The sequence below is a fragment of the Dermochelys coriacea genome, chromosome 2 (genome assembly GCF_009764565.3).
Source record: "Dermochelys coriacea isolate rDerCor1 chromosome 2, rDerCor1.pri.v4, whole genome shotgun sequence".
Taxonomy (NCBI): domain Eukaryota; kingdom Metazoa; phylum Chordata; order Testudines; family Dermochelyidae; genus Dermochelys; species Dermochelys coriacea.
Window position 1 is genome coordinate 269943155 of NC_050069.1, and position 26495 is coordinate 269969649.

Here is a 26495-nt window from a genome sequence, read left to right on the forward strand (position 1 = left end):
TAACGGCATGACAAGCTGTGATGGTCTGTTTCAAGTTTCAGAGTAGCAGCCGTGTTAGTCTGTATTCGCAAAAAGAACAGGAGGACTTGTGGCACCTTAGAGACTAACACATTTATTTGAGCATAAGCTTTCCTGACCTACAGCTCACTTCACCGGATGCATCCGATGAAGTGAGCTGTAACTCATGAAAGCTTATGCTCAAATAAATGTGTTAGTCTCTAAGGTGCCACAAGTCCTCCTTTTCTTTTTAATCCAGTGGCTCTCAACTACCAGACCCATTTCAGGAGTCGGATTTGTCTTGTGTATCCCAAGTTTCACCTCACTTAAAAACTACCTGCTTAAAAAAATCAGACATAAAAATACAAAAGTGTCACAGTGCATTATTACTGAAACAGTGCTGTCTCATTTTGTCTGTATGAAATTTGCACTGACTTTGCTGGTGCTTTTTATGTAGCCAGTTGCAAAACTAGGCAAATCTCTAGATGAGTTGATGAACCCCAGGAAGACCTCTCCATACCCCTGGTTGAGAACCACTGCTTTAAACTATGAAGTACAAGGTTTAGCTCCCTTCCCTTTATGTTAGCTTTAACTCTCAAAACTCTGATTGTCCTTGTTAGCCATATAAACATCAAATCCCTCTTTGAATTTTACTGAATTCTTGGACTTCATGTGTCAGTTTCACAGTCTAAGTGTGCATTGTGTGAAAAATATTTCCTGGTATCAATTTTAAATCTCACCTCCCTTTCAGTTTCATTGATATAATGTACCTGCCCTGGGGCTGGGGCTTTGCAATGGGTATGTGTCTCCTTCCCCTTCTCCCATTCAAGCTTCTGTATGGTGTTTGATCCCAAATACAGTCAGGTTTATTTTTAAGCTTTCCTGGGGTGCTCAGCATAGAGAGAGCAGAGCAGTTCACAAACAGGAGTGATTTTATCCTTATAACAGCCCCCCATGGGGAATGTTGGTGCTAGTATCTCCATTCAAAAAAGAACTAGCTAAGTTCATGGAGGATAGGACCATCAGTGGCTATTAGCCAGGATGGGCAGTCATGGTGTCCCTAGCCTCTGATGGCCAGAAGCTGGGAATGAGCGAGAGGCAGCAGGAGGCGCTGATCTGTGGGGCTCGCCAGCTGGCGGGAGGTGCTGGGGGGTGGAAGGGAGCTGATGGGGGGTTGCTGGTGCAGCCCCGGAGCACCCACAGAGTTGGTGCCTATGCCTCTGGGGCACCTGGCACTGGCCACTGTCGGATACTGGGCTGGAGATTAAACAATGATTAAGCAATGGACGCAAGGCCCCAGAGGAAATGTATGTGATAGTCTGTAACTGAAACCAGGTCTCCTGAATGCTGGCCCTGTGCCCTAATGACCAAAGCATGCTTCCTCCCACGTGTCTTTTCATCTTGGGCTTTGTGACAGAATCACAGGCCCAGTGCTCTGGAACTGCTCTGTATGAAGCCAGCCAGGTCTCTGGGTAACGTGACTCCCCTCAGGGCACGCTATTCAGGGCAAAAAGCCTTCTCAGCTATGGCCTTCCCAGTCTGACCTCAGAGCATTCAGCCCCGCTGTTCACACTGCCCCTTGGCAGGTCCACATGGACGGGGAATCCAGAGGGCCCTGCACCCCAACTCTGCAGCCAGCCGTGACTCTCAGCCAGTGTATAACACAGAAGGTTTATTAGTCAACAGGAACACCACGTGGAACAGAGCTTGTTAGCACAGAAATCAGTGAGTTTCAGCAAAGTCCATCTTGGAGAATCCTGGGCCAGACTCCAAGTCCCAAACAGGAGACTGCCCAGCTTCCAGTAACCCAACCTCCGATATGCCCGTTGCCCCTTCTCTTGGTCTTCCAGGGCAAAGTGTCACCTAGTCACATCCCCCTCCTGCTTACAAAGGGCATTGGCCATCACCTATGTGCAGGCAGCTGGAGCTGCCTCACCTGCCCCCGAGGGTCTCGGCAAAAGTCACACACCCTTATCCCCACCAACCAGGCATTGGTGCAATACACAGGGAAACTGAGGCACACACAGTATTCGTGTAAAAGGGTAAGATTCACATAGGCTTGCATACAACATAATAAGGAGGAAAAATCCACTTTGTCACAGGCTTCATAGTGGGTTTAATGCCCTGTGCTTGCTTGAATTTTGATTCTTCTTGAACTTCATTGTGGCGGGAACTCTAAAGTGGCACCGTCTTGCTCCTTACTCCCTGTGCACAGGCAGCGTCTGAACGGCTACATTTTAACGACACAAAGTTTTTACTGGTTTTTACTCCTGTCAGCCCTGCAGTGGCAGAGAGAGAGTGGGTGAGTGAGCTGGATTTTAGTCCACCTCAGGCATTATCAGCAGAATGTTAACCGTGTTCTAATTGCGCAGTCTTCATGAGTGGTGGGTGACCCACCAGCTTGCGGAGACTAGCCCCTGCCCGGCCCCGCCCCTCCCACCCCCCTTCCCCCACTAGAGCCCCCACCCCCACAGTCGCCAGCCCCCGCCTGGAGCGCCTGACAGGCAGCACACGGCCCCCCCAGCCCTCAAGCAGGTGGGTGTCCCCTCAGTGCCAGGCAGGGTGGGCGGCATGCAGCCCCCCAGGTGGGCAGCACGCAATCCCCCCTGAGTGCCAGGCAGCGTGCCCCCAGCACCCAGGGACTCCCCAGGGCTGGCCGGCCCCAGCCACCCCAAGTCCTCTAACCCCAGCCCTAGCTTCAGCACACTTCCCTGAGAAGGAGCAGCCAGCCTGCCTGGGCTGGGGGGCTGAGGGGGAAGGGCAAGTAGCAGGGGGCCTTCCTGGCAGAGCATGGGCGGGGCCACGCTGGGCTATTTGGAGTGGCATAGCCTCCCCCAGGCTACAATATGTGCCACCCAGGGCAGTCTTTATTGCTGGTGATATATGAGCACAGGCACTGACTTGTACTTTTCCCGGTGGGTGCTCCGTGCCCGCTGTCCCCAGGCCCCGCCCACGCTCCGCCTCTTGCTGCTCTCACTCCACTTCTTCCTGCCCCTGCTCAGCCTCTCCCCTGAGGCCCCGCCCTTGCTCCGCCTCGTCCCACTCACGGTATGCCCCTCCCCCGAGCGCCTCCTGCCAGCCGCCAAATATCAGCCTCGCTGAACAGCTGTGGCTTGTGGGTGCTGAACATCCCCTATTTTTTCCCCATGGGTGCTTGAGCCCTGGTGCACCCACGGAGTCGGCACCTATGGTTCATGGGCCAGCGTTGAGGCATCTTGGTATGGGGAAATATAGGCTGTTGTGCCCCTCAAGCTTTGTACCTTTTTGCTCAGGATCCAGAGCTGTCGATCTGGCACGTTGCATCTGGTACAAAGGTGTTTCTGGGGCATGTTTCTGAAGGCTGGGAGGAGGGCATCTTCTATCCACACGGGGAGGATGGGCAAGGTTGTGTGTGGTGATCGGAGTGACTCTGTAGATGGTGAATGAAGCAGATGGGATTTCTTAGCTTGAGGGGAATGTCAGGTATGGAGCACGTCAGTTCCATGCTTCAAAGGTCTGTGAGGTGGGTGAATTTCAGTAGGATCTCATAAACACCGAGGGGGAAGAGGAATTGTTTAGGGTGTTATAAAGAGATAACTAGCAGTAATGGGACGGATTAAGAAAGGGCAGATATATGATGAATATCTGGAAATCTTACTGACAGCAAGTAATCTCCATCTGTCTATTTAGGTTCTTATCTTGGTGCCAATCACCGCAGTACCTCAGTGCCTGCATTATACTGAAGTATGAGGGTGCGGAAGAGTTTCCAAAGGGAAGTAGTGGGAAAAGACTGGGGAAGGGCTAAATATGACCTGACTAGATGTGAAACAGTGTGATCTAGGGATTAGAATACAGGACTGGATTCTGCCACACTGTGAGTGTAGTCACTTATCCTGCGTAATACTTACCCACCTTTGTAAAGTGCTGTGGATGGCAGGGCTCCATCCTTTGCGAGTGTTTACTACTCAGTCTTGTCCATCTCCAACGTGTATAGCTCAGCGACGAGGAGACCATCAGCTAGGAGTGCGCAGAGAAGAACCTGTGCTGGTTCATGTTCGAGAAGGAAGTATTTGCTAGGGGAAGACAACATCTTCCCACCCCTCTGCACATGATGTGTGTAAACGTGATGAGTTAAAGGAATAATCCTATAAATTAAGATCATATTACACCAGAGCTTGTCTAAAAAGACCTATGTTCGTCTTCACCTCTCCCTTGAAACTGCAAAGGTCAACAGGCTGTTAATGAAAATGACATCATAAAGAGAGGAAATATCCCCATTGGCTAATAAAGGATCCTGCTTCCCATTGGTTCATACCCAACGAATCAAAATGTAAGGTTGCCATCCTTCCCCCCCTTCTTTCCCCCCCCCACCACAGTGTTGAATCCTCAATCCAAGCCTCTTTCACTCCTCTTGCTGTTTACTGCAGGGAGAGCCACTGAGCCGCAGGAATTTGCAATCATGTCTGGGCTGGGGAAGACCAGGGAGGCACCTCAGGCAAACTCCAAGTCCCAGTCTTCTTGGGAGAAGTTTCAATTCCCTGTGGACCATATAGAGAAGATGCTGCGTCAGGGACACTGCATCAAGCGGATCAAAGGAGGAGCACTGGTTTACCTGGCTGCCGTGATTGAGTACCTGACCACGGAGCTCTTGGCACTGGCTGGGAATGCCACCCGGGACGACCCGAGGAGATGTATCACGCCGCAGCACCTGCGGCTTGCCATCGGCCGTAACAAGGACCTCCACAAACTGCTGCTGGGCAGCGATGCTGTCTTCCAGGGGGGGATCCTACCCAACAGCCAGGCCATGCTGCTGAAGGCCAAGAGCAGCAAATCCTCCAGGAGCAAGAGTCTTCGTCTGCTGGGGGAGAACACCCTCCAGGAGAAATAGGAGTGACTTTGACCTTCCCTTTCACAGCCACCCACGTGCTCTATTAAAAGATACAAACCCAGCATTGCTTTTCATTGCCAGGGATGGATTCATAAAAGAGTATATGGAGAAGAGAAAGGGGGTGCCACGTGGGATGTTTCTGAGCCCGGGAGGCGTGATGTCCTGTGTTCTCATCCCAGCTTTGCAGCTGGGCCTTGGGCAAGTCCCCTAATCTCTGTGTCTCTCAGCTTCCCTATCTGTACAAGGAGGAAATCAATTTTTACCTACTGTGGACTAGTCAATATCTCCACAGCACTTTGCACAGGAAGGGCCAGACCCCTGTCTCGTTGAAGCCAATGGGAATTTTGCCATTGGCTTCAACAGACCAGAATTTGGACCGTAAAGCCTTAGGTGCTGTATGGATAAGTGGCTTAAAGAACCCTGGCTGTCGGCAGCGTATTTTGCTCTCTGTCTTTTGTGATAGGCTGGAAGCCTGATCTTTCCTCCCGTGAGAGCAGCTGAATTTGCACTAAGTTGCTGGAAGGTAAAAGGCAAGAAAACAAACTTATCCTGGGACATGAAAGGCCTGGCAGGGGAGGAGAGATGTAACAATATTAGATTTGTTGGTTTGAAACCCATATTAAAATGTCGAATTAATCATGTAGGGCCAGTTCCTCGGCTGCTGTTGATCAGCATAGCTCCAAGTCTTCAATGGCTGAACTCTGCTGATTGACACCAGCTGAGATTCTGGCCCTTAGTACTTTTCATGCTGCTGTGTTATTCGGTTGGTCTGCCAGGCCTCCACTTTCTATCTAACAGGCCTCTGCTGCTTTCAAAACTTCCCTCAGAGCTTCACTTCTCCACGCTGGCTGTCTGTCCCAAATCTTCCCTGGTGGAGCCAACGGCATCAGCCCAGGGATGTTCTTTGGACCCCTAACCCTAGTCTTCGTGCAGGGGCACCATTTTGAGGGGGCTCCTTCCTCCCCCCAGTTTTGAACCAGAGGTCTGCTCACAGCACATGCCCTAGCCCCAGACAGAGCTTGAGTGTGGAATGTGATGAGTTCTGTGCTGCTCTCAGCTTCCCCCTTGGGGCAGGGAGTTTGTTATAAACAGAGGCAGGGTGATTAAGATAACAAAAGCCTTGTCATTAAATTAAATTAAGGATTGTTAAATGATCCTGAAAGCACTGCCAGACATTCCAGTTAAAAGATAGGAAACAAAGGGTAGGAATAAATGGTCAGTATTTTGTAGGGGATTGAGGTAAATAGTGGTGTCCCCCGGGGTCTGTACTAGGACCAGGGCTGTTCAACATATTCATAAATGATCTGGAAAAAGGGGATAACAGTGAGTTGGCAAAATTTGCAGATGATACAAAATTATTCAAGATAGTTAAATCCAAAGCTGTCTGTGAAGAGTTACAAGGGATCTCACAAAACTGGGTGACTGGGCAACAAAATGGCAGATGAAATTTAGTGTTGATAAATACAAAGTAATACAAATGGCAAAATATAATCCCAATTTTACATACAAAATGCTAGGGTCTAAATTAGCTGTTACTTGTCAAGAAAGAGATCTTGGACTCATTGTGGATAGTTCTCTGCAAACATCCACTCAATGTGCAGCAACAGTCAAAAAAGCAAACAGAATATTGGGAATCATTAGGAAAGGGATAATAAGGGAGAGATAATAAGACAGAAAATATCATGTTGCCTCTATATAAATCCATGGTATGCTCACATCTGGAATACTGCGTGCAGATGTGGTCACCCCCTCTCAAAAAAGATATATTGGACTTGGAAAAGGTTCAGAAAAGGGCAACAAAAATAATTAGGGGTCTGGAACAGCTTCCATATGAGGAGAAATAAATAAGACTGGGACTTTTCAGAGATGAGTAAGAGAGGATATGACAGAGTCTATAAAATCCTGACAGGTGTGGAGAAAGTAGATAAGGAAGCGTTGTTTATATCTTCACATAACATAAGAACTGGGGGTCACCAAATGACATTAATAGGCAGCAGGTTTAAAACAAACAAAAGGAAGTATTTCTTCACAATCCATCCCATAGAACTCTTTGCCAGAGGATGTTGTGAAGGCCAAAACTAGAACAGGATTCAAAAAAGAACTAGATAAGTTCATGGAGGATGGGTCCATCACTGGCTATTAGCCAGGCTGGGCAGGGATGGTGTCCTTTGCCTCTGTTTGCCAGAACCTGGGAATGAGCGACAAGGGATGGATCACTTGATGATTCCCTGTTCTGTTCATTCCCTCTGGGGCACTGGCATTGGCCACTGTCAGAAGACAGGATACTGGGCTAGACAGACCAATGGTCTTATCCAGTATGACCGTTCTGATGTTCTTATAGAGAACCCAGATGTATCTGCCCCGTGCTGTAACCCACTAGACCCCACTCCCCTCCAGAGCTGGGCTAGGGCATGCACTGTGAGCAGACCTCTGGTTCGAAACTTGATGGGGGACAGGAACCCTCCCACCGCCTCCTAAATGGCGCTCCTGCACTAGACCCCACTCCCGTCCCAGGGCTGAGATAGAACCCAGGAGTCCTGATGGGGTCTCTCTCTCTCTGCAGAGTTAGTAACAAACTAAGAATATACATTAACATTTTAAACCTAATTGCAAAAAAGAAAAGGAGGACTTGTGGCACCTTAGAGACTAACAAATTTATTTGAGCATAAGCTTTCGTGAGCTACAGCTCACTTCATTGGATACCTGTAGCTCACGAAAGCTTATGCTCAAATAAATTTGTTAGTCTCTAAGCTGCCACAAGTCCTCCTGTTCTTTTTTGTGAATACAGACTAACATGGCTGCTACTCTTAAACCTCATTGGTGTCCCTTAAGTGACTTGCCACAACAAGAACCTGTTATATTTGAGCTGAGTGGGTCTAATATTTATTTAAATGTTCTTTCTTTTATATAGGAATTAGATACAGGGCTCCTGTCAGCTAATTGTTATCTCCCAGAAAACTAGAGTTTTCAGGTGCCTGCGTAGCCCCTGGAATCACAGTTAAAGTTGCCTCCCTCCGTCACCAAAATCTGAAATGGTGCCCCTGATTTTCCTCCTCCTCTCCCCTGAATTCACCAGAGGAAGCTTGGAGTTCCCAGCTGGGAGGTGGCAAAGCAGCCAGCGTAATGGACACGCTGGGCTGAGCCAGGTCCTTCTCTCTCCTGGCCTAAGGGCTGTTGCAGAGACGATGCCAGGAACTCAGGCATGAGTGGAAAAGAGGAGCAGCAGGGCAGGTGGGATCTGGGGCTGGATGGTAGTGGGTAGGTCTGGACGCAGAGATGGGATGTCGGGTTGTCTCTATGGGGGAGCGACGGGCAGAGGAGACCCTGCAGCTCTGCCTTGGATGCACAGAGCCCTGTCCCTGCAGGGCCCACCCAGCACCCCTGGCTGGGCACCTTGGGCGATAACAATAAGAGGACACTAGCCTCCTTCAGCAGCCCCAGCTCGGTTAACTGGCATCTACTGGACGTGAACCTGCCCGCTTGGTGCTTGCTGGCCAGGCTGCTATTTCTACCTCTCCTCCGTTGGCTTGGGAGCGCTGCTCCCATAGGCACCCGGGCCAGGGAGGGGGTGAAAAGAAGAGGCAGAAATAAAAGGCACCCACAGCACTTTGGCCTGAGAAGGGCCTTAGTTGCCAGCAGCACCTCCAGCTTCTGGGAGCGTGGACCGAGCTGGCCCTGCTGGGGACAGGCCTCCGAGCGCTCGACTGTGTGCATCAAAGGAGACGGAGGGATGGAACAACCTGCGCCAGGCACGGGACCGGGGACCAAGGGGAGCTCCCTTCCCCCATCCCTCGCTGCATTGCCAGCGCAGCCAAGCACCACTGCTGTCCGTGTTCCCCGCTCCTCGACCCGCGGGACCGCACTTTTAGGGGCACAGTGCAGGGGTCTTGCTCCGGAAAGGGGCTGTGGTGGTGATAGTGCCCAGCTCTGCAGGACCAGGAGTGGGATAGGCTGGCAGAGGGGCTCTCCCGGACTCACCAGCCCTTGAGGAAGCTGCTGGCACGCAGGCCTTTCTGGGAGGTGAGATTCCTCCGCCAGCTGCCCCACTGGACTGTATGCGAAGGGAGAGGCCTGGTGTCACAGGCTGGCTGGCCCGTTAGGGAGAATCGGGTCCAGTCTGTGACAGATCACCTCCCCCAGCTGATCCTGATTAGCTAGGGAGCAGGCGGCCCTGGTCAGTTACTAAACCCGGCTGGGAAGGGGTCTTGCAACGCCAACAAAGGGCGAGAGAGCTGTTAGGGCAAGGTGCTGCGGAAGGGTGGAAGGCTCTGGAGACCAGCTCCAGAAGAGGGGAAGCTCCTGAAGGAAGCCCTGAGAGAGAAGCAGAAAGAACAGGGTGCTGAGCCCACGAGGGGCCAAGGCCCTTCTGTTCATGCTGCCCCTGGGACTGTTGTCTAAGGTTGTGTCCGGCACAGATAGAGATCAGTGCCTGGGAGAGTCTCCCCGGAGGAAAGGCAGGCCTGAGGCAGGGAGCACTGGTGAGGGGTAACTAGCTAAACCCGAGTAGAAGGATGGGGTCCCACCCAAGACTGGAACGGAGCATCTTCTGTTGATTTTGTTATATTTGTTTGGGAACATTGGTTTCCTGGGAGGGGAACTTTGGGTGAAGGGTAAGTTGCCCCAGCATCAGACCACGTGGGAGGCAGCGGTCAACCACGGACTGAGGGAAACTGAGGCAGGATGAGTAATGTCCCAGTGGGCAACAAGAGGGTGCTGCAGAGGCTGACTCTGCCACATCTGGCCTGTGAATGTGTCTGGTTCCGGGAGGAGGAGAAGAGATGTAAGAGGCAGCGCTTCCCTGTGAGCAGAGCCTTCCCCACAAGTGGCGCTAGCTGCTCCCTCTAGCTTTCGCTGTATAATTCATGGCTCTGCTGCAGCACTTTGTGTGAGAGAGAGAGAGTGGGCACGGGATGGTGGGAGGCCCGGGGCTGGAAAAACAATCATTATCATGAGGCTCTTGGCAAAATCATGAGAGTCGGCAACTCTGTGTGCATCTGGGACAGCACTGGGCAGGGAACCCAGCACGGAGTGCCAGTTAACAGTCCATGGATAGGATCAAGAGCAGCTCACACCTTTCAGAGCTAATATTTCAGGCTCTTTGTCTGCAGCTAGCAATGAATTGTGTCGCATTAGGAAGGTTTTCTTCAAAAGCAGAGGGTCAGAAGCTATTTTGTTTTAATGCTGCAGAACAGGACACCAAGAAAGATGTAATCATAGAAATGTCGGGCTGGGAGGGGCCTCGAGAGGTGAACTAGTGCAGCTCCCTGTGCTGAGGCAGGACCAAGTAAACCCAGACCATCCATGACAGGTGTTTCTCTAACCCAGGGATTGGCAAACTTTGGCACGCAGCCCCCGGCGGTCCGGGACGGTTTGTTTACCTGCTGCGTCTGCAGGTTCGGCCGATCGTGGCTCCCACCAGCCGCGGTTTGCCATTTCAGCCCAATGGGGGCTGTGGGAAGTGGCGCGGGCCTAGGGATGTGCTGGCCGCTGCTTCCCGTAGCCCCCATCGGCCTGGAGCGGCGAATCACGGCTAATGGGAGCTGCGATCGGCCGAACCTGTGGACATGGCAGCTAAACAAACTGGCCCGGCCCGCCAGGGTCTTACTCTGGCGGGCTGGGGGCCAAAGGTTGCCAATCCCTGCTCTAACCTGTTCTTAAAAACCTCCAGTGATGGGGTTCCACAGCCTCCCTTGGAGCCTGTTCTAACTGATCACTGTCCTCTCTGAAGACTGTTACCCAGTCCCCCCTCAGTCTTCTTGTCTCAAGACTAAATTTGTCCAGTTTTTAAAAACTTCCCTTATAGGTCAGGTTTTCTAAACCTTTTATCACTTCTGCTGCTCTCCTCTGGACTCTCTCTCTGTCCACATCTTTCCTAAAGTGTGGTGCCCGGAATTGCACACAGAACTCCAGCTGGGGCCTCACCAGTGCTGAGTAGAGTGGGACAATGACCTCCCATGTTTTACAAAAACAGGAGGTGGGTCCCAGGAAGAAATAAACATCTTGATCGTCTGTTTAGAGTGGAGACTGCAGCTTAATGCCGTCTTGTGGACACTGCCTGTATCCAGCAAGAGGTGCGAAGGTGAGAGGACACAGGCTAGGGTGACACAAGGAGATGCCAGACTTTGGAGATGCTGAGTGAGCTATTTCATCCACTATGTTCTTGGTGTAATAACTGAATAAAAGCAATTCACTTGGGACTTGCTGCTTCCTCATGAATAGCAGAGGGACCACCCACATCCTGGATTCTGATGCAACAAAATACTGGACTGAATTCAAGTCCATCTAGACCAGTGGTTCTCCATCTGGTTGGGCTCAAGACCCATTTGTAACCTTGACGGCCCATAGTGACCCAGTTTAAATAGCTTTAATGCAAAAAACATCTGGTTTACTACACATTTCGTATCCACAATATATAATATACACATTAATGTAATAAGTACTAACTAGGTACACCGTGCATACCATGGTGGTGGCTCCTGCGGTTCCTGTCCCATGGGGCTGGCTGGGCTCGGCTGGGTCCCATCTCCCAGTGTTGTGACCTTCAGGGTTGCAGTGCTGCTCAGGTTTGGCCCTTGCTGATGGGTGGCCAGCCAGGCCACATTTGCGTCACACTGCCACGCACTCAGATTTGGCCTGGCTGCACCCTGTCATCATGACAGAGGGGTAGCTGGGCCAAACCTGAGTGGCACCACAGCCTTGTGCACCAGCTCAGAGCACCCGGAGCAGGGGCCTGAGCCCAGCCAGCCCTACAGGAGCGGAGCTGCAGGAGCTGCCACTGTGGGGTGGGTGCAGAGCAGGTTCTGCATTCCCCTCCTCCCACACACACCAGGGTCTCCCCGCCAAGAAGCAGGAGCTGATCCCCTCCCCAATACCCAGGCCTCCTATGTGACCCTTTGATACATTCTGGTGACACAATTTTAGGTCATGACCCACAGGTTGACCCCCCTGAGCTAAATTACACCAAAGATGAATTTTCACCATTGTTATTTACTTCTCTGGAAGGCAGAAGCAATGAGGTGTGAGAGGAGACAAGAATGAACGGCAGCCAATATATCTCTGCATATGCTCATTTAATTAGAATCTGAATACTACATAATACTGGATATAGTTGTTTGATGTATTTAAGAATATAACATAAGAACGGCCATACTGGATTAAACCCATGGTCCCTCTAGCCCAGTATCCTGTCTTCCGACAGTGGCTAATGCCAGGTGCCCCAGAGGGAATGAACAGAACAGGAAATCATCAAGTGATCCATCCCATTCCTAGCTTCTGGCAAACAAAGGCTAGGGACACCATCCATGCCCATACTGGCTAATAGCCCTTGCTCGACGTGTCCTCCATTTGATTTGGAATCATGTAGGCAGCCATGTAGAAACAACAGTACAGTTCACTACTATGACCCTGACCTCTGGGATCTCGATAAACACAGTGAGGATCTCGACACCAAGTCTGAGCCAGCACATCTCACGGGTTTTAATAAAAACCCTAATTAGGAAAATAAAGAGTTCAGCCCTATGAAGACGTGGGGCCGAATCTTCAGCGGTGTAAAGTCGGTGGAGTGACAGGATTTACACCAGCTGAGGATCTGGGCCCTGATATCTCAAGAAGCAGCCATGTTATTCTGCAAGCCCTCAGTACATGGAATGTCTCCCATTGACTAAGTAAGGGGCTGGCAAGATTGAGCTTTTAATTAATGAAGTCCCCCTGTGCAATGAATACAATCCCTCACTGACACCTGAGGAACCTATAGAGAGGGGAAGTGTCTTGCTCAGGGGCAGACCCCAGAAGGGGTGAGTCTCAGTCCCTAACCACTAGACTTTATGCCCTGCTGGGTGGCTGATGTGACACACAGAGCTGCCATTCCCCAGTTTAAAGCTCCCAGGAGTGAGTTAGGGCAGGTCTACACTACAGTTACATCGGCGCAGCTCCACCATTGTAACGCATCTGGTGAAGACACTCTAAGCTGACGGGAGAGGCGGCAGCTATGCTGGCCCGAGAAGCTCTCCCACCAAGATAGCGCTGTCTACATGAGTGGGGGGGGGTGTGAAGGTCGGCATAGATACATCGTTCTGGGGTGTGGATTTTTCACGCCTCTGAGCGACATAGTTAAACTGAAGTAGGTACGTCATGTAGACCAAGCCTCAGTCAATCACAGAAGGGGAGACCAAATTATCGTATCTGCATGTTGCCCTTTAAACGTAACAGGTTAACCCTTTTCTAACCAAGGTGTTGAGATGTAATGAATCCCTGCCTCATAGGTCTTCAGCAGGGTTTCCATCCGAAACCTTCAGCTCTACTGAACCAACCTCTACCACTTGAGTTAAAGGAGTAACTTCAACAGCAATAGCAGTAGTAGGCCATTATCCTTATAGGGGCCAGCCAGTGGAGGGGGACGTGACACATGCTTTGCCATGGATTGCATAGGCATCTCTACATGGCTGAAATTTTTATTTTCCAGCTTGGATCTACTGATGTTGGAAACGTTTTGGATTTTTTTCCCTTTACAGTCGTGGTTCAAGGATGAACTTATCTAGAAGCACAGTGATGGAGCAGTCTGCTTAGACATTTAATAAAGGATAACCCCCGTAAGAGTTGGAAGTTCAAACCAGACACGTTACCTGTTAGGCTACACAGTCCTTTGGTACAACTGACCCACAGTTACAGGCCTGAAAGGGACGGTGCCCTGAATGCAACAGAAACATACTGAGATAATTCCTCATTAAAAAATCCAAATCAAAGAGCAGGGCTACAAAGTAATTTCCCTGGGTCACACTGAGACCTATGTCCATGCACAAGCCCCTGCAAAGAAACCAGCCCTCACTGTGCGCTTTTGCTTCTGCAACACAAAAACTTCTTTAAACATCTGCAATAAATAGGAAGGGTCAGGTCTTGGCATAGCAGCTGGGGCTCAGCTCTGAGCCAGGCACCATGGGAGACCTTCCATGTCTCCAGGAATCTTCCACATGCTGCTCAAGCCCTAGGGGGTGGATTTCACCCGGCACATGTAACGCAGCAGAGCACTGAGGGATGCAAGAGTCCAAAGGGAAGAAATGTTCCTCTCGGGGCCTTTCTTCCACCAGGCTATGCCCCCTTGGCTAGCGTGTCTGAAACGCCGAGGTATTAGTCTGCAATACAAACACAGGGCCTGAGCCTGCAACCCATCCCCATGGGAGTGCTCCCTGCTCAAGATGGCTGTAAGCGGAAGTCTACACTGACCCTTCAGAGACCTGAGTTCTAGTCCCACCTCTGCCATTGACCTGTTGTGTGATCTTGACCAAGTCGCTGCACCACTTTGTGCCTTGCAGCCCTTCAGCTGTCTTGGCTAGACTGCCAGGTCTCTGGGCAGCAAATCTCTCTCACTTTGTGTTTGTGCAGCACTCAGTATGAGGGGTCTCCAGAGGCTACTATAATGACAATAATATGAATGAAAAATGTCACCCCATTGACTTCAAGAGGCTGAATTCTGATCTGGCTGATGCGAGTGTCAGTCAGCAGGAGTATTTCCACCTGGATCAGGAGGGGCATTGGTTTCAATGGGACAGCTAGCTTGAGCAAGGGTCATGGCAGCTGGGTCGGGCTGCTTATTTTAAAAATCAAGCCTAAAAAATAGTGCTTGATTCTTACAATGATCACCAGGGATCCTAGGAATCCACTTGCCGTGGAAAAACGCGGGATTTGCTTTGTTACAGAGAATCTTGTTTTTTACATTTTGTGAAAAAATTAAAACATATATTAACTATTAACTAGATTTTACTGAAAGTACCAGTGTCACTTATTCAGTGCGCACAGCCTCCCCCTCTTGTGGTTGATTTTTGAATGTGCTTTAAATGTACATAGCTAAACGCACTCCAATACTGCTTCTGGCGTATAGACCTTCGTGTTTAAATGCATCTCAAATTTCACTTCAGCCTCCAGCCGTGGGTAATTAAAGTTATAAAAAGAGGCCACAAACCTGAAAACTACCCCTAAACCCCATGTCCCTGAGTTTGACAAGAACAAATGTCACGTGGATGGCACTGTGCTGTGTGGTACTGTACACAGCAAGGCTGTAGATTACGTGACAAGGCAGACAGTTGTAGATATATGGAAAGTACTAAACATAACCTGAATTTTAATCATGGGAAAACACGGATTTTTTTTATTGGAGAATTTTGGAGTTTTTTATCACTGACAACTAGGATCCCTGATGATCACCAATGAAAGGCAAGCCGCTACCAACTTTGGGCTATCAGAGACATGCTTAGCATAGGAAATCACTGTGACATCATCTCTAGGGTGATGATAAATGTTGGCTATATAATGGTACAGTGGGGCGGTCACCCTGCTCTGGTTTGGAAGGAGTTAAAAACAGCTCTGGGAGAGGTCTGCCCCGGGGAGCCAATCATGAGCAGGCTGGAGGCAGCCAATCAGGGCCCGTCTGGGCCAGTATAAGAAGAGCTCCTGGGGAGAAGGAGGTGAGTTTTGCTCCAGTAGTGGAGCAAGAAGGACCTAGCTGCCTGGTAGAGAAAGGGGTACCTTGGACAGAGCAGTGCTGGGGAGCTCTGGCCTGGCAACCTCCCAGACTGAGGCCTTGCAGCAAAGGCCTGAGGAGGTACTAGGGCTGCAGGAAGGCAGCCAGGGCAAGAAAAAGCAGCAGGTCCAACCACCCCCTTGCCAGTGATGAATGGCCATTTCAGACTGCAGTGTGCCCTTGAGAGAAGGGGCTAGATGATGACTGGCAGTAGTCACTGAGATGAGGTGGGCTCAGGAGAGTGGGTTTCCCTAGGTGAGGGGCAGCACCCCAAGGTAAGGGGCACCATGGTCCAGGATGGACATGGGGCCTACATGTGGTGGAGATAAAGGGACTGCAGAGAGGCAGGCAAGGGCAGGGAAACTGGCCAGAGGAGGGCACTCCTGAGCTGGATGAGCTAATTCCCGGATTGACCAGCAGGAGGCACCGCGCCGGTGAGTGCCCCGACCTGTTACAAATAGTAACCACTCTATGGAATATAGCACCTGCCAGTTTCAAAGTGTTTTATGGCCAATAACTAAACAATGCGTAGGAATAGATTTGCAAAGTCCTCTCTCCACCAGTCAGATCCTCAGCTGTTGAAGCCAGTAGAGCTAATCTGATGGACACCAGCAAGGATCTTCACACCATGACCTGCATGCATGTAACATTTAATGTACAGTGTTGGTACTACATAAATAATACAATCAAATAACAATAGTTAATAACCAAGCAAACCATCTATGATGTACTATATGATTTGTTACTTTACTGAGAAACAAACTATTTAAATACTTTAATTGAACACAAAGCAAGACCCTGATCCCGTAAATATTCACGAGCAGGAGAAGAACTGCCTACATGATAGAAAGCATCACTCCGGATACTAAGTGTTTGAAGGATAAAGTCACATTTTTGGTTGATGATGATAAGTAGTGAAAATATAACAGTTGATCTGATGTCAAGACAAGAAAGTATCCTCAAGTAACAGGATTTGAATTCACCACCTTTGCAAGCCCCGAGGTCCAGTCCCACTCTGGTGTGAGTGGTGGCAAATCCCAGCAATTTCAATTGGAGTTTTGTCTGCTTATGTCCAGGAAGAATTTGATCCAGAGACCTTGTCCACTCAGCTTTACAGCCTGTTCTTGTCCTGTATCTGAACTGACATGGTGAAGTTAGCAACAAGGAGGCTTTGGCATTGTTCCCTGAATGCACTATTTGATTTCATTTATCCATGGGTATTGCTGTCTCACTCATCGCCAGGGGCTGAGTGACTCAGGGTATTGAGCCTTCATTTTACATGTAGGAGGTAAAACTCTGAACCTTTCTCCCTTTAATCTGTTTTCTGACACTGGTAGCTGATGATGTGTGAGAATGGTGTCGTTACAACCTAGTTGCATGGGGAAATGCTAGTTTAAGTGGGTATCTTCTTACAGCATCCTTTTGAGGTAGTGAGATGTGCGTATCAAGCTGATATGCTGGGGAAGTTCTTGTCACAAGCATGGACTTTTCACCAAGAACCTTGTTCTTCTGCTGCCACAAGATGAAATCTGGGCTCTGTTACCCTCAGCGTCCCCGCTGAGCGTAGGAAGGATAGCGGGGAATGGAGAAGACAGGTGGTCCCAGAGGTCTCTGGACTCTAGCCCATTCAGGGCAAGCACCTAGAAATGGACCCATTGTTTGACTGATGCCAGACAGTTTTGCTTAGAAGATGCAGCTCCTTGGTAAGCCCAGATAGAGAAGGTTTCAACACGTTCATGGATCTCTGTGGCTGGGTCCACATCAGAAAGGAATGAGCATAATTGTTTGGCCAATGGGAAGTAGGAACAGGCTTTTCTGATCACCGCAGCTAGCTGAAACTCAAGAGCAATGAGTAACCAAGTGGGATTCTGCTGTGAGTGGCAGGGTAAACATACTCTGTCAGTGAAGGGCAAGGTCATCTTTGCAAACAGTTCCTCAAAACACTTCCCCTGTCCACTTGCATCACCTCTGTGCCTTGTCTGGATTGAGCGTTAGCCGGCTGCTCCTTGCCCAGCTCTCCATTCCGGCGTAATGGAAGTCCCAGCATTCATGTCAGATGAGAAGGTGATGTAGAGGTGGGAGCCATCCATGGCTAAGATGAATTGAAACACCAGGCCCCAGTCCCATGAGCATTCCAATCATAGAACTGTCTTTGGAGTCAACCAGATTCCCAGGCACGAAGCACTTATAGAATCATACTCAAATTATAACCCAACCCCTGGGTAATAAGGACTACAGAGTTCAAACCAAGCCAGCTCCCTGCTCCACACCACGGCCTCTGTGCATGCAGCAAGACATGGAAGTTACGCTACAGGAAGCAAAACATAAAGCAGACCAAAAAAAGCCAATGAGTCAAAGACCATGAAGAATTTTCCTACCTTTGAACTACACGTTGTGCTTTAAAAAGACACCTATTAAAATGGGGAAGGCTTTTTTATATGGTACATAATGAAAACAATTAGATCAGTGCATAAATAAAAAGGAAACAGCATTCATTAAAGAGGTGAGTCAGATCACGTGTGAGGAGCGCAGAGAGGAATACCAGCCTGAGAGGCAGTTTTACAAGTTTGAGGCCATTGTGTTAAGTTTATCCAGTTTATCCAGACAGATCAGAAGAAAATATAACTTCGTCCTTGGGCTAAAGAAGACACCAATTGAAATGCATCCGATGAAGTGAGCTGTAGCTCACGAAAGCTTATGCTCAAATAAATTCGTTAGTCTCTAAGGTGCCACAAGTACTCCTTTTCTTTTTGCGAACTAACACAGCTGCTACTCTGAAACCCACCAATTTAAATCTAGTTGATACTGTTAATTTAAAACAATGGTTCTGAAAAGAGTCTCTCAGTTAATGGGTTATGTGTGGGGACCACACTGGAGAGAAGGCTATCAGAACACATGGTTTCATGATCTTAACCATGTCATAGCATATATATTTCCACATAATCAGGACAGTGTCCTCCTTTACTGATGTTTTTGAAAGAACGGGTTCATATATATGAAGTATTTGGGATAAGTTTAATCAATTCAGCATCCAGGAAATAACTATTATTGGGATAGTTTTGATCTTATTTCTTACTCACCACTGAAAGAGCATCAGGAGTAATGGCTTTTGATCGCCCACACACCAGAATGCGTTTAAACCTGCCACACAGAAATAGAACTGTGTCTGGGAGAAGAACAGGGAAAGGGTTCAGCATTATGCACTGGCCTTTGCTGTTCTTGGTCAACAGCAGGGCCGGCCCACAAACATTTTGGCAGCTGAGGCATGGAGCTCAAATGACGCCCCCCATGCCCCCTCGCTTGGGCCAAAACTTTGAAACTCTGGGTCCTAGTGGCGCTGCCCCGCCCCCAGTCTGGCACCTGAGGTGGCTGTCTCAGTTTGCCTCATGGTATGGCCAGCCCTGGTCAACAGCCAGATTTACAAAAGCATTTTGGTGTCTAGAGATGCAGCTAAGCACATACAAGAATTTTCAAAAGCTCCTAAGCAGGTTAGGTGCCTCCAGCCAGATCCTCCAAGTATAACTCCCACTGGGAGTTAGGTGCATAACTACTTTTGAGAACCTGGGCCAGAGATACCACTGAGAGTCAAGGGGAGTGGGGTGCCTAACTCACTAGGTGCTCTTGTCAATCTCACTAGCACCTATCGGCATCTTTACGCACCTAAACACCTTTGTGAACCTGGCTCCAAATAATTTCTTTGAGGAACAGTTTTCAACAGCTAAATTAACGCTTCAAAAAGTTATTTCTTTGATTCATTGCTCAACAAGAACCAGATCATATATTTGCTGAATATTATTTGACCAGCTGTTCTTCATACCCCATTAATCATTCTCCACCCCTTCCAGCCCTCCATGTTCCCATTGGCTAGTTGAGGGTACTGTTGAGGGGTCTACCACTCCATACAACCATCCTACAGTCTTCCTGAGGGTCAGTCAAGCTCAGAAGATTCATCATCAGACATTTGGAAAACCCAAGGTTTGAATCAGCCCTGCGTCTTCCAAATCTGCCCCCTCTTCTCCTGGGGGAACACTCTGCTATTCAACTTGGTTCCTGCTTTGCCAGATGTTTCCTGGTCTTCTCAACAATTACATGGAGTTTCCCAATCTGCTGAGCCTTAGTGAGTCTGACACGGTCTCTGTGTTAACCGGAAGACAGATTTGAAATATCCACCCTCTCCTGACGAGGGAGATTCAAGGAGCCATTTAAAATCTTTCTCGGATGTGTTTGGAAATCTCAAGCTGTCCCCACTTGAAAGCCCCAATTCCTCCCTTGTTTGCTCCTTGGTTGGCAAGAAGATATTTACTGATGGATCCATACCCAGAGCCATGCACCACCCTTGATCTGCACGTCAGCCCCCCATTGGCATCAGCTGGAATGCCAGACAGAGCTGGATGGGAAGGCATCACCCTGGGCACATTCACTCAGTCGCTGACCCATGTGGATCCTCTGATGAGCGATCAGACTCGTCTTCTGGCTGAAGCTCTTCCCACAGTGGGTGCACTGGAATGGCCGCTCCCCAGTGTGGATCCGCTCGTGCGACACGAGCTCGCACTTCTGGCTGAAGCTCTTCCCACAGTGGGCACACTGGAATGGTCGCTCCCCGGTGTGGATCCGCTGGTGTTTCACCAGGTTGGCGCGTTGGCTGAAGCTCTTCCCGCACTGAGTGCAGGGGAAGGGACTCTCGCCAGTGTGGATGCGCTCGTGTTTCACGAGGTTTGACTTCTGGCTGAAGATCTTCCCGCATTGGGCACAGGTATAGGGGCTCTCCCCAGTGTGGGTGATCTGGTGAGCCACCAGCTCATACCTCTGGGAGAAGCTCCTCTCGCACTGGCCGCACTGGTAGGGCCGCTCCCCCGTGTGCACACGCTGGTGCTTCACCAGGTTAGATTTGCGCACAAAGCTCTTGTCACAGTCGGCGCATGGGTAGGGCCGCTCCCCCGTGTGCAGGCGCTGGTGGGAGATGAGCTCATAGGTGCGGGAGAACCGCTTGCCACACTGGGAGCATTGGTGAGGTCGCTCACCCGTGTGGGTGCTCTGGTGTGAGGCCACGCCTGACTTATGCCGGAACCTCTTCCCACACTGGGCACACTGATGGGGCCGCTCGCCCGTGTGGGTCTTCCGATGCGAGAGCAGGCCCGACTTGTGGCTGAAGCATTTCCCACATGCCTCGCACTGGTGCGGCCGCTCCCCCGTGTGGGTCCTGTGGTGCGACACCAGGCCGGACTTGTGCACGAAGCTCTTCCCACACTGGGCGCATTGGAAGGGCTTCTCGCCCGTGTGGATCTTCTGGTGCTTGGCCAGGTTGGATTTGCGGATGAAGTTTTTCCCGCACTCACTGCACTGGTACGGGCGCTCCCCAGTGTGGATTCTCTGATGGAGGGTCAGGTTGATATGCTGGGTAAAGCCCCTCCCACACTCACTGCACCGGTAGGGCCGCTCGCCACTGTGGATACGCTGGTGGATGGTTAGGTTGACGTGCTGGCTGAAGCCCTTCCCGCACTCAGCACACTTATATGGCCGCTCCCCAGTGTGAGTCCTGCGGTGCTGAACCAGCTCCGATCTCCAGGTGAAGCTTTTCCAGCACTCGTCACACTTGTGTGGTCTCGCCCTTTTCTTGGGTCCCTGATTCCCACTGGGCCGCATGCAGTGGCTGTTCCCTCTTCCACCTTCAACAAGCTGCCCCAGCCAGCCGCCTTCCTCGCTGCTTGGCTCTGGGATGCGGGTGCTCTGAGTGCTGCAGGTCTTTGCCTTCTCTGAGCCGTTGGCCAAGCCAATTCCAGTCGGAAGCTCCGGGGCTTCCAACTTTTCAGCACATTCCTCCTCATTTTTCTTCTTGCTTCTCTGCCTGGGCCAGTCCCCTGCTGGACGGAGAAAAGAGTCCAGGCATTATTTATGGATGGGGTGGTGGTAACAAGTCATAGATTTTAAGGCCAGAAGGGACCTTCCGATCTTTCAGTCTGACCTCCTACAGAACACAAGCCAGAGAATTTCACTCAGTGATTTCTACATCCAGACCAAAACTTCTGGGCCAGCTAATGCATGTTTTTAGCATGACATCCAGTCTTGATTTAAAGCCTTCAAGTGATGGTGAAGTGATCACATCCCTAGGTCAGTTATTCCAATAGCTAAAATTACCCTGCCTGTTACAAAACGTGTGACGTATTTATAACCTGAATTTCCCTTGCTTCACCTACCATTCGGCCTTTGTCTGCTAGGTTAAAGAGGCATCTACTATCAAAAATCTCCCCTCCATGGAGGTATTCAGAGATTGTGATCTAGGCATCTCTTAACCATCTCTTGGATAAACTGAAGGAAAATCCTAAACTCACATGTATCCTTGGAGTAGCTCCACTGACTTCCCTGAACATCGGGAATGAGTCTGGCTCACAATGTTTTGAGAGTAATAAGAACATAAGAACGGCCACACTGGGTCAGAACAAAGGCCCATCTAGCCCAGTATCCTGTCTTCCGACAGTGGTCAATGCCAGGTGCCCCAGAGGGAATGAACAGAACAGGTCATCATCAAGTTATCCATCCCCTGTCTCCCATTCCCAGCTTCTGGCAAATAGAGGCCAGGGACACCATCCCCGTCCATCCTGGCTAATAGCCATTGATGGACCTATCCTCCATGAACTTATGTAGTTCTTTTTAAACCTTGTTATAGTCTTGGCCTTCACAACATCCTCTGGCAAGGAGTTCCACAGATTGACTGTGTGTTGTGAGAAAAAATACTTCCTTTTGTTTGTTTCAAAACTGCTGAATTTCATTTGGTGGCCCCTAGTTCTTGTGTTATGGGAAGGAGTAAATAACACTTCCTTCTTTACTTTCTCCACCCCAGTCAGGATTTTATAGACCTCTGTCATATCTCCCCCTTAGTTGCCTCTTTTCCAAGCTGAAAAGTCTCTGTCTTATTAATCTCTCCTCATACAGAAGCCATTCCATACCCCTAATGATTTTTGTTGCCCTTTTCTGAACCTTTTCCAATTCCAATATATCTTTTTGGAGATGGGGCGACCACATCTGCACACAGTATTCCAGATGTGGGCGTACCATGGATTTATATAGAGGCAACATGATATTTTCTATCTTATTAACTATCCCTTATTATCCCTTCCTAATGATTCTCAACATTCTGTTCACTTTTTTGACTGCCGCTGCACATTGAAGTGGATGTTTGCAGAGAACTATCCACAGTGACTCCCAGATCTCTTTCTTGAGTGGTAACAGCTAATTTAGACCCCATCATTTTATATGTAGAGTTGGGATTATGTTTTCCAATGTGCATTACTTTGCATTTATCAACATTGAATTTCATCTGCCATTTTGTTGCCCAGTCACCCAGTTCTGAGAGACCCTTTTGTAGCTCTTCACAGTCTGCCTGGGTCTTAACTATCTTGAGTAATTTTGTATCATCTGCAAATTTGGCCACCTCACTGTTTACCCCTTTTGCAAGATCATTTATGAATATATTGAAGAGGACTGGGCCTAGTATAGACCCCTGGAGGTGGGGGGGCACCACTGTTTACCTTTCTCAATTCTGAAAACTGACCATTTATTCCTACCCTTTGTTTCCTGTCTTTTAACCAGTTACCGATTCATGAGAGAACCTTCCCTCTTATCCCATGACTGCTTATTTCGCTTAAGAGCCTTTGTCAAAGAGGAACCTTGTCAAAGGCTTTCTGGAAATCTAAGTACATTGTATCAACTGGATCCCACTTGTCCACATGCTTGTTGACCTCCTCAAAGTCGTGCACAGTAACAGCAGAAGGTGGATTTTTTAGCAACAATCTTAAAGCGATTCTGAAAGGGTGAAACTTACCCTGTGCAGGGGGCCAGCATGTGGCTGAGGCACAACATAAGTCCCACTCAAGCCAGCATACTCTTTCCCAAATCCTAGAGATGTCAGGCTGGAAGGGACATCAAGAAGTCATCTAGTCCAGCCCCCATACTGAGGCAGAACCAAGTAGACCGAGACTATCCCTGACAGATGTTTGTCCAACCTGATCTTAAAAACGTCCAATGATGGGGATTCTACAACCTCCTGAGGTCACCTGTTCCAGGGCTGAGCCATCCTCAGAAAGAGTTTCCTAATATCTAATCTAAATCTCCCTGGCTACAAATGCAGCCTATTACCACTTGTCCAACTCTCAATGGACAAAGAGAACCACTGATCACGGTTCTCTTTATGACAGCTTTTTACATATGTGAAGACTGTTATCAGGTCCACCCCCCTTCCTCTGCCCCCATCTTCTCAGGACTAAACACGTCAATTTTTTCAACCTTTCCTCGTAAGTCAGGTTTTCTAAACCTTTCATCATTTTGTCGCTCTCCTGGACCCACTCCAGTTTTCCCACATCTTTCTTAAATTGCGGTGCCCAAAACTGGACACAGAACTACAGCTGGGGCCTCACCAGTGCTGAGCAAAGCGGAATGTGGTGTAGTCATGTTGGTCCCAGGATATTAGAGAGACGCGGTGGGTGAGATAATATCTTTTACTGGACCAACTTCTTGCCTCTGTCACCAACAGAAGTTAGTCCAATAAAATATATTACCTCACCCACCTTGTGTCTCTCATATTCAGTTCAGTTTGATCCAGTACAACCTCCAGATCCTTTTCAGCAATTCTACTACTGCCTAGCCAGTTATTCCCTGTATTGTAGCTGTGCATTTGATTTTTCCTTCCCAAGTGTAATACTTGGCACTTATCTTTACTGAATTTCATCTTGTTGATTTCAGCCAATTCTTCAATTTGTCAAGGTTGTTTTGATTTCTAATCCTGTCCTCCAAAGTGCTTGCAACCCCTCCGAGCTTGGTGTCATCTGTACATTTCACACTCTACACTCCATTATCCAGTCATTAATGAAAATACTGACTAGTACCAGATCCAGGACGGACACCTGCTGGACCCCACTAGAGACACCCTCCCAGTTTGATAGCGAACCATTGATAACTACTCTGAGTACGGTCTTTCAACCAGTTGTGCACCCACCTTATAGTAATTTCATTTAGACCACGTTTCCCTAGTTTGCTAATGAAAATGCCACATGGGATGTCCCAAAAGCCTTTGTAAAGTCAAGATATATCACATCTACTACTTCCCCCCATCCACTAGGCAGATTTCCCTATCAAAGAAGGAAATTAGATTGGTTTGGCATGATATGTTCTTGCCTAATCCATGTTGGCTATTATTTATCACCTTCACCACCTCTAGAGGCTTACAGATTGATGGTTTAATAATTTATTCCGTTATCTTTCCAGGTATCGAAATTAGGCTGACTGGTCTATAATTCCTTGGATCCTCCTTTTTCCCCATTTTAAATATCAGCTGTATGTTCACCCTTCTCCTGTCCTCTGGGACCCCACCCGTCCTCCCTGAGTCCTCAAAAATAATCACCAATGGTTCAGAGATTGCTTCAGCTACTTCCTTAAGTACCCTGGGGTGAATTTCATCGAGCTCAGCTGACTGGAATACATCTCACTTATCTAAATATTCTTTAACCTGTTCTTTCCCTCTTCCTGCTTGTGTTCCTGTCCCCTGTTGTTAATATTAATTGTGTTAAACATCTGATCATTATTAACCTTTTTGGTGAAGACTGAAGCAAAACTTCCCTATTAAGTACTGAGCCTTCACTCTCCTTTGTGTTCTGTGACTGCTGATGTATTTATAGAATGTCTTCCTAATGCCTTCATGTCCCTTGCTACTTAGAACTCATTTTGTTCCTTAGCCTTTCTGGTTTTGTCCCTACATGTGGGTGCTGTCTTTTTAGAGTCATCCTCAGCAATTTGTCCATGTTTCCTCTTCCTGTGGAAGTCCTGTTTGATTTTCAGGTCATTAAAGATCTCCTGAGGCAGCTATATTGGTCTCTAAGCACTGATTTTAGAACTTTGAAACATCCCATTCAAGTTATTTATGTGTCAGGATTATTACTGCTTTTTGAAAAAGATTTAAAAGAAAAACTGCTCACAGCCCTGACAGCAAGCTGATACACCAGTGGCTGAGTGCACTATATGTGACATCACAGAACAGCATGACCCGGGAGTGTGACTCTTGGCCCTGACTTGGGCTGGTGTACTGCACCGGCTTCAGAGTGAGGGAGATAAACACAGATAGGAAAGAGAAACTCAAACAAAAATGAGCAATTTCCCAAATAGGCTACTCTTAGTAAACTGACAAGAGATGTAGTGTTTTCCTGCAAACTCCCACAGTCTGTTTTTTTGCCAACCCATCCCACCCGCAACAAAGTGCGTTTTACCCCCTTTCTCTGTTATGGCAGGGTATTCTGTGGTAGGCCTGGATTTAGGGGCAGGTGACCCAGGCGACAGCCTGGAGTGGTAGGCCTGGGGCGCTGGGCTCGGGGTGCTGTTTTTGTTGGTAGCCTCTTATATGACAGGGAGAAATCATGCATACAAATGGTGCATCAAATCAAAAATGGCAGCCCCCTAGTTACTTCCTCCACTTTCAAAAACAAAAAAAAACTTTTGCCCAGCACATTCCAAGCTGTTAGGAGAGTCTGTGCCCTGCCATACTGCCTTGCCAACAGCTGTCTGGGGAGTTAAAGTCCCCCATTACCACTGGGATCTGTCCTTTGGACGCTTTTGCTATTTGTTCTAAAAATACCTCCTCCTCCTGATTTGCTGGTCTATAGCATCCACTCCCCTACCATGAGTGGGACACGTCTGGTGCTTCAGCCATGTGCTGAGCAAATGTCTTTCCCTCCATTCAGGGAAACTGAGAAATGACCTGCTTCTGCTTGTGACTCATTCCACTGATAACAGAGCAGCACTGAGGCCGAATGCGCCTGCCTGCTTTCCAGCGTCCTGCTTTGCTGTGGAGCGGTTCCAAGAATGATGCTTCCTGTTTTACCAAGTGGGGCTCAGACAGGAAGCCTCTGTGGGGGTTGGGAAGGTGCCAGAGGCTCACATCAGTGACAGCAGCATTAGAAAGGCTTGTGCTTCCCACATGCAAGAGGTTAGAGAGTCAAGGCTGGAGCAGCATGGGGTGCAGTGTCACTCTGGGGCGGTCATCTGTTACTGACCCTCAGGAGCACACTGCCTTTCCCCAGTGATGTCACGTCAGGGGTCGGAACCATAGCTGGTGTCAATCAGTATAGCTCTATT

At 49.0% G+C, this 26495-nt stretch overlaps 2 protein-coding genes across 2 annotated transcripts in view; one reads left to right on the plus strand and one right to left on the minus strand.

Moving 5' to 3' along the window:
* LOC119850788 (zinc finger protein 420-like) overlaps positions 1-26495 on the minus strand; it is a 39623-nt gene that overhangs the window by 9567 nt on the left and 3561 nt on the right. Inside the window, exons 3-4 of the mRNA XM_038389359.2 lie at positions 19811-21238; positions 16361-16363 (exon numbers count right to left, since the gene is read on the minus strand). Coding sequence (XP_038245287.1) covers positions 16361-16363; positions 19811-21238 — 1431 coding nt within the window. The remainder of the gene's footprint in view (positions 1-16360; positions 16364-19810; positions 21239-26495) is intronic.
* Positions 4407-4980, plus strand: LOC119850787 (histone H2A-like). The gene has a single exon (XM_038389358.2). The coding sequence runs from the start codon at positions 4436-4438 to the stop codon at positions 4862-4864; it is 429 nt and encodes a 142-aa protein (XP_038245286.1). The 5' UTR covers positions 4407-4435; the 3' UTR covers positions 4865-4980.